Source organism: Periophthalmus magnuspinnatus, chromosome 8 (assembly GCF_009829125.3).
Source record: "Periophthalmus magnuspinnatus isolate fPerMag1 chromosome 8, fPerMag1.2.pri, whole genome shotgun sequence".
NCBI classification, from domain to species: Eukaryota; Metazoa; Chordata; class Actinopteri; order Gobiiformes; family Gobiidae; genus Periophthalmus; species Periophthalmus magnuspinnatus.
In genome coordinates, this window is record NC_047133.1 from 19,714,844 (window position 1) to 19,732,344 (window position 17,501).

At 39.6% G+C, this 17,501-nt stretch overlaps 1 protein-coding gene across 1 annotated transcript in view; it reads left to right on the forward strand.

Annotated features, from left to right (window-relative positions):
* The window catches only part of plcl5 (phospholipase C like 5), a 175,983-nt gene that overhangs the window by 91,061 nt on the left and 67,421 nt on the right, over positions 1-17,501 (forward strand). The window contains exon 2 of the mRNA XM_033971399.2: positions 13,351-15,837. Coding sequence (XP_033827290.2) covers positions 13,351-15,837 — 2,487 coding nt within the window. The remainder of the gene's footprint in view (positions 1-13,350; positions 15,838-17,501) is intronic.

The following is a 17,501-nucleotide window of genomic DNA, read 5'->3' on the forward strand; positions in this document are numbered from 1 at the left end:
CAGGTCTAATCCAGGTTTAATCCAGATCTAAACCAGTGGTAACCCATTGCTAACTCAGTGCTAAACCAGTGCTAACCCAGTTAAAACCAGTACTATACCAGATCTGAACCAGTGCTAAATCAAGTCTAAACCAGACCTGCCCATACTATAGTTTAAATCACCCCTTGTATTAAATATCTGCTACCTGCTTGTCTCCATGGAGATATTATTTCTTTGTCAGGAATGTTCTACAGTATGGCATTAAATAAAACTTTATCGAATTGGAGGTGTTTTTTGCAGAAATTCTTACTGTTAGCGGGTCCTGTTCTTGTCCTGGTTTAGTCCTGATATAGCCCACATTTAGTTCCGAGTTGAGTCCATGTTTTAGTCCATATTTTGAGGCATGTGCATGAATTAACCTTCATAATTATAATGAACAAATTTTACAATCCCTCTGTCTATAATCAAAACATTTTAGAATCTGAAAAATACAGGGCCAATACTACAGCGCTACTTGTCCTGGTTTGATTACAGTTTGAGCCATGATTAGTCCTGATGTTGACTTGGTTTGGTCCTGTTCTAGTCCTGGTTTAGTCTAGCCCATGTTTAATTCCAGGTTTAGTCCCATATTTTGAGGTGTGTGTTACTTCTCCCTCACAGCTGTAATGCATTTTTTGGAGGAACCGTTTGATCAGGCCACAAAGAGGTAGTAAACAAAGATGTGCTGATATTGAGTTTAGCGCGGCAGTAGCCTCCTCCTCACAGCTCTGTGGTTCGATAGCATTGACCTACACTGAGTCCGTGGTCTGTCATTAGTGTGATTGTTTCAGTGCACTTTGCCATGTTCTGTGTCCTATTGGGATTTCGACTCTGGGCCTGTAGCAAAACTGGAGCGTAATGACTTTACTTTTACCCCTTTTACGCATACAATGGCCTGGTTTTGGTGAGGTAGTCCGGCAACAGTTAATCACTGTTCTATATCACTACTGTAGACTGTATAAAGAAGTGGACTAAGGGAGTGTGATGTCAACTACAGCGTTCAGCTCCAGTCAAATGAAGCTCATCGAGGCTAGCTGTTATAGGGGCGAATTTGGGGTGAATATTGTCAATCAAACCTGTTGCTAACGCTAACGGGAGCAACCTCAGGGAAAGGAGGTGTCTGAGTCCCTGTTATTAATGTTCATATCTTGATTTACAGACACAATAGCAAAATAAAACCACCAGGATCATGTAGACCGGGTTAATATGAACAATTTAAGACCAAAATAACGAGGCTCACTGCAGCAGGTCCAGAGAGAAGGCTGACAATGTTTCAATGTAAAGTGAATTGGAGTCAGAGTCGATGGAGCTGGAAGCGCGCCCATGACCTACTTGGATCGTGGCAGCTAATGTGTTATCTATATACATTTACATATACAGTCTATGCATCTGACATAAAAAATACATTGTTCTATTGTGGTGGCCTTTCAAGGAGCACACCATGAATGAATATATATGTTTAACAATCATTATGTACATGTGCTGTTAGCGTCTGTGTTCAAGGTGCACTACGATTTATCTGGGGGAGTGTCTTGTCTTCATGGAGATTGTTTCTTTGTGTACAATGTTCCACAGTGTGGCACTAGACTTCTCAATTTATCACAATTTTAAGCACTAAACACACTTGTAAAAGGCTCTATGCGTAACAGCATGCTAGCTAGCTCAGTGTCTGAAAGCTCAAATTAATTAAAATAAACTCTACCTAAATATTTGTAAATGTTAAATACTTCAGTTTGTGGTGCTGTCTCAATGTTTATTATGCTTCAAAATTTGCATTAGCATTAGCATTGAGACACAAACTTATCTTTCTAAACACAAATGTGCCCTCAAATTTCTTTTTTTTTTTTTTTGTGTAGTTTTGAACATGGTATCAGAGACGTCCACCCGCAGCTCTCTGTCCACTGCCTGATCTTTAAATATTTATTAATTTTAGCGTTACTCCACAAAAACCTCACAGAGATACAATTGGATAGGAAGTAGTGACGCTAACATTTTGGTTAGCGGGCGCTACTGTGCACAGAACCTATTGAATAATGCAAAATAGATATGTTTAATGTCCTGCTGTGGAACATCGCAGGCAAAGAAATAACAAGACCAGCAGGTTGCAAGAACTGGAGATGTTGCATAAGACAGTGGTCCATAATTCATTCTCTGCATTCGACCCTCTTCAACCGAGGGCGATAGTGTTACCCGTCAAGCCACAGTTGTGTAGCATTCTAGCTAGCGGAGTACCTAGCTGGGGTTGTGTTTGCTTTTTAGAGATGCAAGATTAATCGAAATTATTGAAAGCAAAGGCTGCAAACTGTACCACAAAAAGTAACATATCCCATCTTATTATGCGTAAAAACTTCCAATTCTTGTATTGATTTGAAAGTTGCCAGTTCAAATCCCGGTCAGGTGAATACTGTCTTTGTGTCCTTGGGCAAGACACTTAACCCACCTCACCCCCAATGTCTTTGTACACTGGTGTATGAATGAGTGAGTGGTTCCTTGATGTAAAGAACTTGGAGGTGCCTTGAAGGTGGAAAAGTTCTATTTAAAAATGTGACATTTTACTTCGATATGTGTTTAAATTTGAAGTTTATACAAGATCCGTATTAAAACATAAATCACAAATTCTATATTTTCCCCAAATCATTCAGCCTTATTGTTTTTGTTTGAGAGTAGACACCAAAACAGATGGGGGAGACGCACCCATATTGCTGGGTTTCAGATAACATCACAACATTCAATAGGCCAATCATTTTTAAAACCGATAGAGGGCAGCTTAAATGAATATAGTTAAACACAGATTTTGTTGAGTTCAGTGAGTTATTGGGTCTAGTCAAAAATAGAAATGATCCGGTTCAACATTTGTGCATGAATGTAAAGTACAATGTAATCAATATGGAGAAGTAGCTCTTGCCCCCATCTGGGAGTATGACATCATCCCATTGTAGAATCTGAAAACCACCAATACACAAACTAAAAGGTCCTATATTACACAAAGCAGACTCTTGTGAGCTTTAAGCCTCTTTATACCACTGTTACCTCCTCAAATACATACCTGGGGTTTTGTTTCATTCACACATGTTTGAATATTCCTTGATTATTAGCCTTTCTACATCACTCCGAAGCTTAACCTTTTATCTTTTGCTCAGTAGAGATTGGCAGGCTTGCATCGCTTTTATTGTTTTTTCTGGAAATGTTGGTCCTATAATTTTCCGTAGTATGGCATAAAACTTCTATCTCCATGGAGAATGTTCCAAAATATGGTTTTAACATTCTATTTCCATGGAAACACGCAGGTGACTGGACAACACTGCACAATTCCAGGGTTGATATGATCCAGATGATTCTAGTGAAGGTTGGTAGAGTATAAAAACTGTGGAGCACTTCCTGTTTACCATATGACATCACATGGTGGAACAGAGTGTTTTCAGTTTAAGAGAAGAACTCAGCCTAAATATGCAGGGTTTGTGTGGATTTAAACATGTGTGAATGAAACAAAACACAACTCCAGGTCTGTTTGTGATACAGAAACAACATTATAACATAGATCAGAAAACAGCGTAACATGGACCCTTTAAACCTGAGACCCTCTTAGTGTGAGGAGACTGCTAACCACTCTGCCACTCCATCCTGAAGAACCATTTCTCTCTTTTCTCTACAGTCGTAATCGCTCCTGTTTTACATTCACGGCAGAGTTGAGTTCAGCGCGGTGGCACATGAGCCCGAGTGGCCTGTTCTTTTGTGATTCCTGGGTTGTATCTGTCTCTCTTATTCACACAGTGCGTTCACGTCCGGAGATGGAGCACGGCCACGTGGGACTCTGTGTGAATTAAACCATCTCCCCCTCAAGAGGGTTTAAACTCACCATCCCTTTTCTCCAATTATCTGTTATATGTCCCTGAAGAAGACACGGAGACAGTAGAACAATGGGATGTGTGTGGGGGCTGTTAAATTCGTCATAACAGGCAAACGCATGTCTTCCACTTTTTATAATAGGCTCAGCGCATTTTGAATTTAGAGTTGCGTAAATGTTATGAGGCAAGATTGGATTTACTGATGCCTGTCTGAATGCTTTTCCATGGTCCAGGGGAGTCGAAAGAGGGGCCCATGTGAGGCTTTATAACCCGGGCCCCTAAATTTCTGTTGACTGTCCTTCCATGTAGTGCAAACCTATTATGGGTTCACTATGTACAAATAGGGACGCACAATCCAGCGTTTTCTGTTTCGATACTGATACTTTGACTTTACTACGATGATATCTGATATTAATCGACACATTATGAAACGTTCTGGACCAAAATCAGGCTGTAAATAATCCCATAACATCCAACTAAATGCCAAACTAGGATATCGACTTTTTCGGTATTGGCACGTCCCCATTTACAAGTAAACTTTTCGTGTGATTCTTGAACCTTAAAGCCACACTATGTAACTTTTTAGGATGCGTAGCGTAGATATCGGCTTAACCAATATCATGGAAGCGATACCCGATCACAATACATGGAAACGATACCCACTACAGCAAATTTTTCAGTATTGGCAACTCACTATTTAGAAGTTAACTTTTTGTGTGATACTTGAACCATAAAGCCACAATATGTAACATTTTAACCCGAAAATGTACTAAAATAAAAGCATGTTGTTTCTATTTTTTATTTTGGTTGTTTTTATTGCACTGAAAAGCATGTGTCCCTACTCTGAGCGGGCTTGCATCTCCACAAACCTGACTTGTTGTTGCAAATGTTGTTAATGTATGTATAATATTCAACAGTATAGCATGAAACGCATCTATTTCCATGGAGAATGTTCTGAAGTATGGTTTCAACATTCTATTTTCATGAAGTCGAGCAGGTGATGTGCTGACTTCAGAAAGTTACACACTATATCTTTAACCGAGACACCATTTAGCCAAGAGTGGGGTATCTCTGGAGCTTTCTACCATGATGTAACACTGTTCCATCATCAAAAATATTCTTGAAGAGGTTTTCGATGTCACCCATGCATGTTTGAGCGATCTCTCCTGGGCCCTATTTGAACCGTCCTCGCGGTTGGCTGTAAGATTCTGTCCAAAGCTCCGCCCACAAGCCTACGTCACCCAACCACGAGTATCATAGCAACCAAAGAACCAATCTGGAACGAGGCTGATAAAGGTAATGCCCTGTTCTAGCCCATTTATATAAACAGTCTAATGCCACACATCCATGCTTTGGCCGAATATAGCATTTTCAAAACAGTGTGTTAGCAGTTAATAATTCATAGAAGTCTTTGACCAAAAATATAACCTGGATACTGTTAAATAGTTTGAAAATATTTTTGCCATAGCGATGACTAACTCTACTGTATTTTAGGACCTGTGTAATTATCCTCCCTCCTCTTCAGTTATTTTCGTCCTCCGCTCCGTGTATTGTCTCTATTCCCTCTCCCTCCATTTGGGTGGAGTTCTTCTATTTCTGCTCCATCTCAGAGGAGGTCGTCCGAGTTCCGCCCTGAGATGTTTTGAGCCCCATGATTCAGACGTCAGCTTGTGTAACCGTTTGGACAGGAGACGGGAGGGGGCCGAGGAGAGCGCCGCCTCTAGGGGTGACTGTGGGTAACTGCATGTCGGCCTCGCTGTGTGTGGGTTGGGGGAGCTGCCACCTGCTCCGGCCAAACAAACAACTTGTCAACAACCGCCGAGCTGTGAAATTGTATAAAGTGGAAAGGACTTTGGACATCCAGGTCTACTTCCTCTGTAGATTGAGTTAACTTTTCAAGGATTTGTCATAATTTGAGATGGAGGGCAGGGAGATTCAGTTATTTCTAAAAATAGTCAGTAAAAGCATTTGGTTTGGAGCAGAGTTTAGGCTCTTGAGGAAGAAATTTCATTATTTTTTCTTAAAGCGGGGTATTATGCAAACTTAGTTGTCTTTCTACCATACTAGGACGTCGTACCCTCATCAAAAACATGCCACAAGAGGTTTTTAATGTCATCCAAGCATGTTTGAGTATTTTAGCGATCTCTCTTGGGACCTATTCGAACCCTCCTTACGGTTAGCTGTAAGATTCTGTGCAAAGCTCCGCCCACAAGCTTACATCACCCATGATCCCATGCGACAATTCTCCATAAATATACAAAAACATGACACAAAACTGTACACAACAACTTAACAAACCTGATGTGCTGTGCAGTGGTTTCATTAGCGTGCTGATTGTGTGGTGATAGCGCTCTGAAGGAGGAGTGACTTAGCGCAGAGAGAAAAGGGAGGGAAGACTCAGCATAAAAAACGTATAAAACATGTTATTACACTGTTTTTGGCAAATATATATAGCATTTTTAAACAATAAAAGGAAACATGGTGATCTAAATATGTTATGTGTTAGTGGTTAATACCCCATAGAACTAAAATACCACCAATTTTGTTTATTATTATTATTTTTTTAGGAAATCAATGTTGGAAACCATTTTATTGATAAGACCAGTTAATAAGACGAGTGACCAGTATCAGTAAAATAAAAAAGTTGTTAATCCCCTGCCATAATTACCCAAGAATTTGTAGAATTTTTACTTAAAATCAACAAGGAACAGAAGCAACAACCTCGATTTTTTTTCGGATTCAGGTTCTAATAATAAAACATGTGCCTGCTATTAGCCCTGTCACGATAACACATTTTGAAGTGCAGTATTTTGCTGAAGTAAATACAGACGATGAACGATAATACTGAAACCAGAAGTATCCCCCATAAATTTTTTAAATGTTTAATATTGTAAAAAAATAAATAAAAAGTGAGCTGCAATAAATAAACAGTAGAATACAACACTTAAGTAGTTAGTTTGTGTCTATAATGAGTCATGTTCATATTCGACCTTCCACAGCTCAAATCTTGTCATATTGCAGATAAAATAACCAAAAACCAAAACCCACGACTCAAACTCAAGTCTTCACAATACATATTGACCCCCAAAAGTAATTGTCCCATCTGTCATGTATTGAATAAGGCAGTAAAGTTATTATCATGACAGGCCAATCTGTTTCTGCAAATACAATTCATAGAAAGTCATTGAAGTTGAATCTATTTTTCTTTGACATAATCAGTTTTATTGCCATTATCCAAATTCAGCGTCATTATAAGGTAAAATACTTTAATAAACAAATCCAAAATATGGCAGATTTATATAATTATCCTCAAAAACTGTCTCCTTTCCAAAGTTTCGTGTTGTTTAAAGTTTATTTTCAGCGCGCCCTCGTCTGGATACAGCGCCGCGTGTCTTTGTCAATCAGGGTGCTTACATCAGTGTCTCCCTTGGGTGCGTCGCTCATTTTGTCCCGCTCAATATAACAATGACAACAGCAATGTGATAGACGACCTGACTTAGAGCCGCCCTTGTGTCTGCCAGGACATGTATCCCACGGCAACGGGACCCCCTCAACCTTTAACATTAGGGAACATTTGACCCGGGGGGATACAGGATACCAGAGGACTGAGGCTCAGGGGTAACGGGGTAGGATTGACTTAACTACTGACTTAATAACTCACTCATTACCACAGCAGATAAACAATGTGACTTTGTAATAATTTATGCCTAGAATGTTCCACAGTATGGCATTAAACCGCTAGTTATAAACCAGTGTTAAATAATGTCTTTTTACTTTGTTTAGAAGTAGAGGCCGTGCTGGGTAAATAGACTTAATGATAGGAACTCTTAATTGTAACAACATGTTGATGTGATGTCAAATTAGCCTCTTGAACTTTGACCCCAAGTACTTCTTCAGAGAAAACCTGGAGGCAATCAAACATGGCCGACCTCTGTCACTAATGCTTTTAGAATACAATATAAGTATTAGTTAAAAACATATGTAGTGTAGTAGAAGTGGTAGTGGTAGTAGTGGTGGTAGTAGTGGTAATATTATGTGGTGGTGGTATTAGTGACATTGTAGTGATATTAGTAGTAGGAGTAGTTGTAGTACTAGTGGTAGTAGTGATCGTAGTAGTGACAGTGCTCTTGGTAGTAGCAGTAGTAGTGGTAGTAGTGCTAATGTAGTAGTGCTAGTGGTGATAGTTGTAGTAGTGGTAATGGTAAATGGTCACATTTTTCTCATACATACACCAGTGTACGCAGACACTGAGGGCAAGGTGGGTTAAATGTCTTGCCCAAGGACACAACGACTGCCAACCCATGGATCAGTGGATCTGACCGCTCAACCAATGATGTTTATGTCGAGAGCAGGATTTGAACCCCCAACCTTTGGATCAGTGGACAAACACTCTACTCTAACCTTGTTTTATTTTACACCTGTCCCGGGACTACGGATGAAAAATAGCCCTCGGGCTAATTCTGGCATATTTACATGCAAATGTTTATTAATGTGCATTGTCCCTGAAATAAATAAATAAATAAATAAATCTACCAACTGAGCTACTGTCGCCCGTGCTAGTGCTAGCAGTGGTAGTAGTGCTAGTGTGGTAATGGTAATGGTAGTGGTAGTAGTTGTAGCAGTAGTAGTGGTAGTTGTAGCAGTAGTAGTGGTAGTGCTAGTCGTGGTAGTAGTGACTAGTAGTAGTGCTAGTGTAGTAGTGGTAGTAGCAAAACCATATTTACATGATTTTAAGAAAAAACAAAATTGAATCGACGATTGAAAATAACACTGCAATATTACTTCACTTTCACACTCTCCTTGATGAGCTCATCTGTACAAATGCATCGCTAGATTGTTTACACTCTTATGTCCATTACATCGCACAGTTTATCTTTTTAAATCAGTATTTGTTGGAATAATATTGATTAATGTGACATATTGACCCATGTGTCAGCGAGCAGCTTCAACATAAATACGGTAGCGTTAGCACAATCGCTAAATCTCATCTGTTTTAGAGCACTTCTTGAATTACCACATGACATCACAAGGTAGAACAGGCTGTTTTCTGTTTCAGCGAAGAACTCAGCCTGTGAGTGAAACAAAACACAACTCCAGGTATGTTTGTGATAAGGAAACATTATAACTTAGATCAGAAAACAGTGTAACATGGGCTGTTTAAATGAGGTCATACCATACCCTTGCTCCCAAGAATGTAAAATCTGCTCCTTTTGCATGAAGCGAGAGGCATGAAGCGAGAGGCATTAATCGTGAGGCGGTGGGCGAGTGTTGACTGGCAGAGATGGATGGCGCTCTGCAGTTTGTCGGAGCTAAAGTTGAACCATACTCTGCACAGATCCATCAGCCCCTAAACAGGCAGCCAGTGTCCAGAGACCAGGACTTATCCCCGTTCTATTCTCCGGGGAAAGCTCTTTGTGAACAGCGATATTTCACAGTAAAAAGGGTTGTAACTTGTCACAGCGGATGCAGACAGAGACAGTAGTTAAATAGCTTTGTGCAATATGGTTGATACCACGTTTTGATGATTACAAGAACTTGAATGGAGCTTCCTGAATGCTTCAACAGGCTGTTTTGAACATCTTTGTAAAGCCAGGGAGCTATAATGGCCATGTGGCTGTTTATGAAGTGATATGTCTCGATTATCCCATTGATCTGTTGCTTTTCTTATGTTTCCTCTGTGGTTATAAGACTGTTTGTTTTGTTTTAAACTGTTTCGCGTGGAATTGGCTCTGTGCGCAGTAGCGTCCGGCAGCTTCACTGTTAGCATCACTACTTCCTGTGTCTATGAAGTTTTTGCAGAGCCATGCTAAAATGAATAAATATTTAAAGATAAAGCAGTGAAAAAGGAGCTGTGAGGGGATGTCACTGACATGTTAAAAACTAAACAAATAAAGAGATGTTGTTGTCTTAAGGCTAACGCTAATGCTAATTTTGAGGCTTAATAAACTGCCTCAAAACTGAAGTATTTGACATATAAAAATAATTGGGTAGTCTGTAGTTTAATGAATTTGAATTTTATGTTTTCCGATTTGAATAAAAGTGACTGTTAGCTTTGCGACCTAGTGAGCTAGCTAGCTGCTTCTGTGCACAGAGACTATTGTGAGATACCCTTTGAGTTTTAGTCCTGTGTTAGAGTTACTTACTGTATATTGAATGACCTGATTGTGTTATGTAAATTGCTTGTCTAGTCTTGATGGTCTTTGTTTAGCTTTAGAACCCATTTAGTCCCTATTTTTTATGTAAATCTCTATTATTTTGCTAAAGATAGAACTATATATATATTTTAGCACATCGGCGATCAGCCTTAAATCTCCAGCACAGGCTGCCTAAAGGAGACACAAAATCTTTATTTGAACATTTCAGTGCAAAGCGATGACTGCAGAAAACATGACTACTCACTCTCATAGGTTTGTAGTAAAAAAGGCCTTGGGGGGAGTTTGTAGTAAATTGAAATTGCATCAGTTGGGGAAAAGAATCAAAATCAGCCCTACATATGGGCCCAAAAAGAGCCGTCAGTTGCACTAGATTTGAAATAATCAGTATCGGCATCGGACATGAAAAAAAGCGCCAATAAAAAACATATCTCTAATTTTTTCCACCTTGTCTGTTCTCAGTAGTGGTGGAAGATAATAAAGATAATAAAGTAAAAGTAGTACTTTTAAATAGCACTGTACTTAAGTACATTTTACAGTGGGTACTTTTTACTTTTACTTCACTACATGTGAGAGCAGTATCTGTACTTTCTACTCCACTACACACTCTGCTGAATACCATAGGCCACAGTGGGGCAGTAGTGACTCTAGCGCAAACTGTAGTTGTGTCCTTAGGCAAGACACTTCACACACCTTGCCTATTATAAAGGTCTTTGCTTTATTATTATTTTAGATGTTTGAACGGTATCCAGGCATTAAACACAACCCCGAATGGAAAAAGCATCACAAGATTAACGCAGGGAGGGACACAAGTTAAATAGCTTTGATTATCGTTATGTCAGAGTGATCTACTTTGTTTTGCCACAGTACAAAGGCGGGCTGTTTTAAATCTAACTAAGACATAAATCTGACTTTAAATCTAACATACTGTTCTCGGTGGTATGCATTATTCAACGGGCACATTTTCCAGGTCCTAAATCAGCTCGTGTGGATTCAGGGTACCCTCGGCCCCTTTTTGTTCAAGTGGGACACAGCGGCGCCTGTTCACTGCTGACGATACACACAGAAATATCAGATCCAAAACTTCATCAGAGCAGGTGGTTTGTAGAAGAGATACTCAAACTGTTTTTTTTTTTTTTTGTTCTAGCTTCTTGATGTCTCCAGGGATGTGCAGTGACATAACACGGCAGTCTTTTTTATTCACGGTTTTCCACTTCCTCTTATATGCAACACTTGGGTAACTGTTTATTTAATGTTTTAAACTGTTAATTGCTATGGCAACGGTCCAAATTTTTCATAATTCGAAAACTCATGAATAGACAGACAAGGGCAGTGGTGAAAGAAGTGCTCAGTTGTGTTACTTAAGTGAAAGTACAGATAACGGAGCAAAAAAAAATATGCACGTGAAAGTAAAAATATCACATGAAAACATCTACTCAAGTAAAAGTTAAAGTACCTGTTTAAAAATGCACTTAAAGAGTAAAAAGTAAAAACTATAAGGCTTCAAATGTAGTGTTTTTGATACAGATTTGTGTTGAGCTTTGTTTAATAGAAACAATTAAATGGATTTTTTTTATTAATTTATTTATTTTTTGTAAATTTTTCACAATTATTTAATTAATTAATTAATTTATTTATTTGTATTTTTTTTTTTTTTTTTGTAAATTTTTCTTGGTTTAAAGAACATGACGAACATGTTAAAATAAACCCCTCAGCCTTTTCAGCAGGTCTCAAACCATAATAAAAAAACACCTTTACTTTAAGTATTCAGTACAGATACCTAAAAATTTTACTTAAGTACAGTACTTTATTACTTTTACTCTGTTACATTCCAACACTGGACTAGCGTGGTCAAAAAAACTCAGATACTCGTTGATAGTATTTAGTAACGAAACACATTTGAACAGGAGAAACTGGAGAAATCACACATATAGGACAAAGTTGGTATTTTTCTGAATAGTTTTATAATGTACTTGATCGGTATCAGAACCAGCACAGGACCACATGGTGATACCAAAGAAACTACTTTTATCTTGTTTTGAAATGAACATTCTGTGGTATAACTGTGCTATCTGAAACCGTATCAGATCTGTTCCTTAGTTTCAAAACTTGAGCTCAGTTTTTGGTATTGTGACAAGACTAAGACAGATAAGGTGTTCTTTTTTTTTTTTTTTTTTAGCAAAGGTTCATTCTGTGCTGTCTTTTTTTTAGCTGGTTAACAAACCCAAAATATTTCAAATAAAAAAGTTATTTTATTTTGGCACGTAATAATAATTTCTCTGGGAGCAGACCTGGAAGAGTCTTTCAAGTCTTGTCACATTCAATGAACGTGAATTGGTAAAAATGTCAAAACTGAGCAAAAGACAGTTGTTGTGATGCCAGTGCAAAGACAGCAGATGATGGGTTTCAGTTAGAGACGTCAACATTAATCAGTTATTATCTGTGTTTTTTCAGGTCACAATTATTGTAAGAATTAAACAAAATAACAATTGTGGGTAATTTAAATACAAATTTAATAAAACTGGTCATGTGGCAGAGGAATGGTGCAGGGGCGGTGCTATGGAGGGGGCTCTTAAGGGGGCCCTAGCCAATGCTCCCCCATAACTCCCCTAAAGATTTTTAAATTTTGACTAAAACCGTTCAAAAGGCAACCACAGTGTGTTCAAAATGTGACTACAATTAAAAAAAAAAATCCACATTAGCGTATAAATCACTACAGGGGCTAACTACATTTAAATGTTTAATACAATGACTGAAACATGATAGAGGGAGAGGGTCCGCTCGAATCCATATACAACTCTAAATGAACATGTTAAGTGAGCACCCCCATTGAAGAAGTTAGCTCCCCTTCCATAGCTCCTCCAACCAAAAATGTCTGTCGCCGCCCCTGGTTTGTTTTGTTGTCAATTATTGTAATCATAAAATCACAAAAAACATCAGTAGCAAGGACCACGCCCCAACAATGGTATACGATAAAGATATTTAGTGGTTGATGATTGACTCGATGTGGTTGTGGCTGGGTAGAGACTCAGGTGGGAGCTCTGTCTCAGGCGGTTAGCATCATGTGCATCGTGTTTTTGGGATAGGCTTGTATAAACAGGGCTTTTGGGTTATTAGAGGTGTGGTTGAGGTGAGCTGTGGTTCGCTGGAGAGGAGCAGAAGGACGTTGAGGGTGTGGTCCTTCTCATATTAACTCCATTTTTTGTGACATTCCTAGTTGTTCTGAGCACCGATTGCAGTCTATGTCCAGTCTTCGTTTACAGGAACTATTTTTTCCATTTCATTTGAACGCAACTATCTTAATCTAAATATTTCTTTTTCTTGTTCTGTTTCAGGATGGCTCCAAGCAGAAGCAGGTGCGGAAGAAGACTGTCTCCTTCAGCTCGATGCCCAGCGATCGTAAAATCAACAGCACTGCGGCTTGCATGGCCTTTATGATGGAGGGCTGCGAGATGAAGAAAGTCCGATCCAACTCCCGCATGTACAACCGCTACTTCCTCCTCGACCCTGACATGCGCTGGTTACGGTGGGAGCCTTCCAAAAAGGATTCGGAAAAAGCCAAATTGGAAATCAAAAGCATTAAGGAAGTTCGATTGGGAAAGAAAACGCCAGTACTTCGCAGCAATGGACTCTCTGACCAATTTCCAGATGAATGCGCTTTCTCGATTATCTATGGCGACAACTACGAGTCCTTAGATTTGGTTGCTAGCACCGCAGATGTGGTTAGCACTTGGGTAATGGGGTTGAGGTATCTAGTATCTTACGGTAGGCATACAGTTAACATGGTGGAACCTAACCAACCGAGTTTGCGAACATCTTGGATCGGATCTGTTTTCGAACTAGCCGACACCGACAAAGAAGGGCATATAGATTTGTTCAGGGCAACGCAAATTATAAAGGGACTAAACCCAGGGATGAAAGAAGCGCTTATCGAGCTAAAATTCAAGGAGCTACAAAAAGCAAAAGACCAATACGGCGAAGCAATCAACATGGATACATTTGTGGAGGCGTATTGCGAGCTGTGTACGAGACCAGAGATATTTTTTTTGATGGTACAGTTCTCAAGCAACAAGGAGTATCTGGATAGCAAAGACCTGATGCTTTTTGTTGAGGTTGAGCAAGGAGTGGAATGCGTGAACGAAGAACTGTGCAGGGAAATCGTGCAAAAGTTCGAACCGTCATTGGAGGGCAGAGAACGTGGGTATCTCTCCATAGACGGATTCACGCACTACCTCTTATCGTCCGAATGCCACATTTTTGACCCCCAACACAAACGGGTATGCCAGGATATGACGCAACCGCTGTCGCACTACTATATCAACTCTTCCCACAATGCATCGCTTCTTGAAGACCATTTTTGGGGTTCTTCAGATATTAGCAGCTACATCCGAGCTTTGCGAATGGGTTGTAGAAGTATCGAGGTGATCGTGTGGAACGGCCCCGACAACGAACCGGTGGTCTACATAGGAAGTTCTGTCGCGTCTCAGCTAGCGTTCTCAAAAATCCTAGATATTATAAACCAATATGCATTTGAAAGTTCAGAATATCCGCTGATTCTCTGTTTGGTGACGCATTGCTCTATACCCCAGCAAAGAGTCATGGCCCAACACATAAAAAAGATACTTGGGGATAAATTATACCTCCAAATGCCAAGTAAGGAAGAAAACTACCTACTGTCACCTGAAAAACTGAAAGGCAAAATTCTTATTAAGGGTAAAAAACTGCCCCCTAGCTGCCCGGATAGCGAGGGGGATGTTACAGATGAGGAAGAAGGCTTAGAAATGTCCAGAAGAGTTGGCGTAGATGACAAAGACCAGCTAAACGGTTTGGGATTCAAAAGACTTAGACTTTGCCGGGAGCTTTCCGATCTCGTAACTCTCTGCAAGTCCGTACAGTTCAGGGATTTTGACATTTCCAAAAGGGAGCAGAAATACTGGGAAATTTGCTCCTTCAACGAGGTGGATGCTAACCGCTTCGCCAATGAATTCCCGGAGGAGTTTGTCTGTTACAATAAGCGCTTTCTGTCCCGGGTATACCCCACTCCAATGCGAATCGATGCCAGTAACATGAACCCTCAGGATTTTTGGAAGTGCGGTTGCCAGATAGTCGCGATGAACTATCAAACTCCAGGACTGATGATGGATCTAAACTTGGGTTGGTTCAGGCAAAATGGGAACTGTGGGTATGTTTTACGACCAGCCATCATGAGAGAGGAGGTGTCCTACTTCAGTGCCAATGCAAGGGACTCGCTACCAGGTGTTTCTGCGCAACTTCTTCATATAAAAGTGATCAGTGGGCAAAACTTACCCAAGCCACGTGGGTCTGCGGCTAAAGGGGATGTAGTAGAGCCATACATATACGTCGAAATACACGGCATACCAGCTGATTGCGCAGAGCAACGAACCAAAACAGTCTCGCAAAATGGCGACAACCCCATTTTTGACGAAAGTTTTGAGTTTCAGATCAACTTACCCGAACTAGCCGTGCTAAGATTTGTAGTTCTTGATGATGACTACATTGGAGATGAGTTTATCGGGCAATACACAATCCCGTTTGAATGCCTGCAACCAGGATATAGGCATGTCCCGCTCCAGTCGTTAACTGGGGAGTTTCTGGCCAATACAACTTTGTTCGTCCATGTAGCCATCACAAACAGAAGAGGAGGTGGAAAAGCGCATAAGAGAGGTATTTCGGTGAGAAAAGGGAGGAAAGCGCGAGAGTACACCACCACCAAAACTACAGGGATTAAAGTCGTTGATGAACTGTTCAGAGCATCAACGCAGCCGCTCAGAGAAGCCACGGACCTCAGAGAAAACGTACAGGTTAGACACTTTTATGATATTATGAACTATTACTGCGATGTTTGAGAATGGACACTGACAGTTAAGGATTTGTTGGTAGTATGATTATTTTAGGGATGGTCCAATATATTTGACTTGCTGGTTACAACTAATAACAGATTTGCCAATATTCATATTAACTAAAGTTGTACTAAACTTTAAATTTACTTTTCACTTTTGTTTAATTATAAATTGTATATGGGATATAGTATAATTAATGTATTCTTGATGATGATTGTGTAAACATACATCCACATCTGTAGAGGTTAAAATGTTCCTCAGCACTGACAGGCGGAAATATGGGCAGCACAACAAACAAAATGTTTTTCTTTGCTTTTTGGCCAAATTTTTTACTATGAATCATTTTTTTTTCAGCTCAAATCAGCTTTATATGAAAAAATAGAAACTGAAAGTCATCCGTTGTTGCTGTGACTGTGCAGAGCTTAGCTAGCTTGTTAGCTAAGGATAGGAAGAGATAAAGGACACTAATCACCATCGTTAGGGCACTATTTAGGGGTCACACCATTTTTAGTGGTGTCCAAATGGCTAGTTGGTGAAAAAGTAGTGCATTCAAAATTTACCACAATGCACCTTCAAAAGTAGTGGGCATTGGTGGTCACTAAACCGGTCAATACAGACCACAATGCATTGTGAAAGTCGGAAAAACAACAGTGGACAGCGACTTGTCTTGTCATGACACAGCTGAATGAAGCAGATACAAGCACTGATTTATCACACTATCACTGATTATGAACAAAGCTGCTAAAAGACAAAAAATGTAAAAATCCAAAACATTTACGTGGCAAAAGTTTGTATTATTATTATTAGTCCATAAAGACTTATGCCAGTCCAAGTTTATCATTATTTATGACAGAAATCAAGTTTTATCAGAGTTTAGCTGACTTTTTTTCACCCAGACACCAGAGTCACATAATCCGAAAGTAGTGAGCTGTGTGTCCGGATGGCTGTGTGAGTGAGTCATTATAGAGTCAGCTTAAGTGCAGGACTGGTGCTGGGGTGGACATTTAGAAACAGCCTTAAACTCACCCCACAACAATTAATATCCTCAGCACAGAGACTCAGAAACATCTTAAGGAGAGAAAGGTTCAGTTCTTCTACATCTGCTTCTACATATTGTTTAGCTAACTGTTCACTGGTTTCTTACTACTGTTTACTAGATTTTCTTGTTTTAGATGTCAAGTACAAAATAAATATTTAGCAGACTTGCACACTTATATTTGTTATTAAGCTGTAGCAGGTCTTTCACATTTCACATGCATCTGAGCTTTTCCAGGAAAAAATGTCATTACTTGCCATTAGTTGTGTTTCCATAACTTTGTCTTTATCGTGCATTTTGAAGATTTTGAAGTAACGGGAGGTGGACATGCCAAATATTGCATTTAGAACCATGTTCTGATGTTGTTCCCTCATCAAAAATGTGCCTAAAGAGGTTTTATATATCATCTGTGCATGTTTCAGTAATTTAGCGATCTCTCCAGTGCCTATTCAAACCCTTGTTATGGTTTAGCCATACAATCCTATCCAATACTCCGCCCACAAGCCTACATTACCCATGCTCCCACACGACAATTCTCCATAAATATACAAAAACATGATACAAAACTGTACACTATGACTTCACAAAC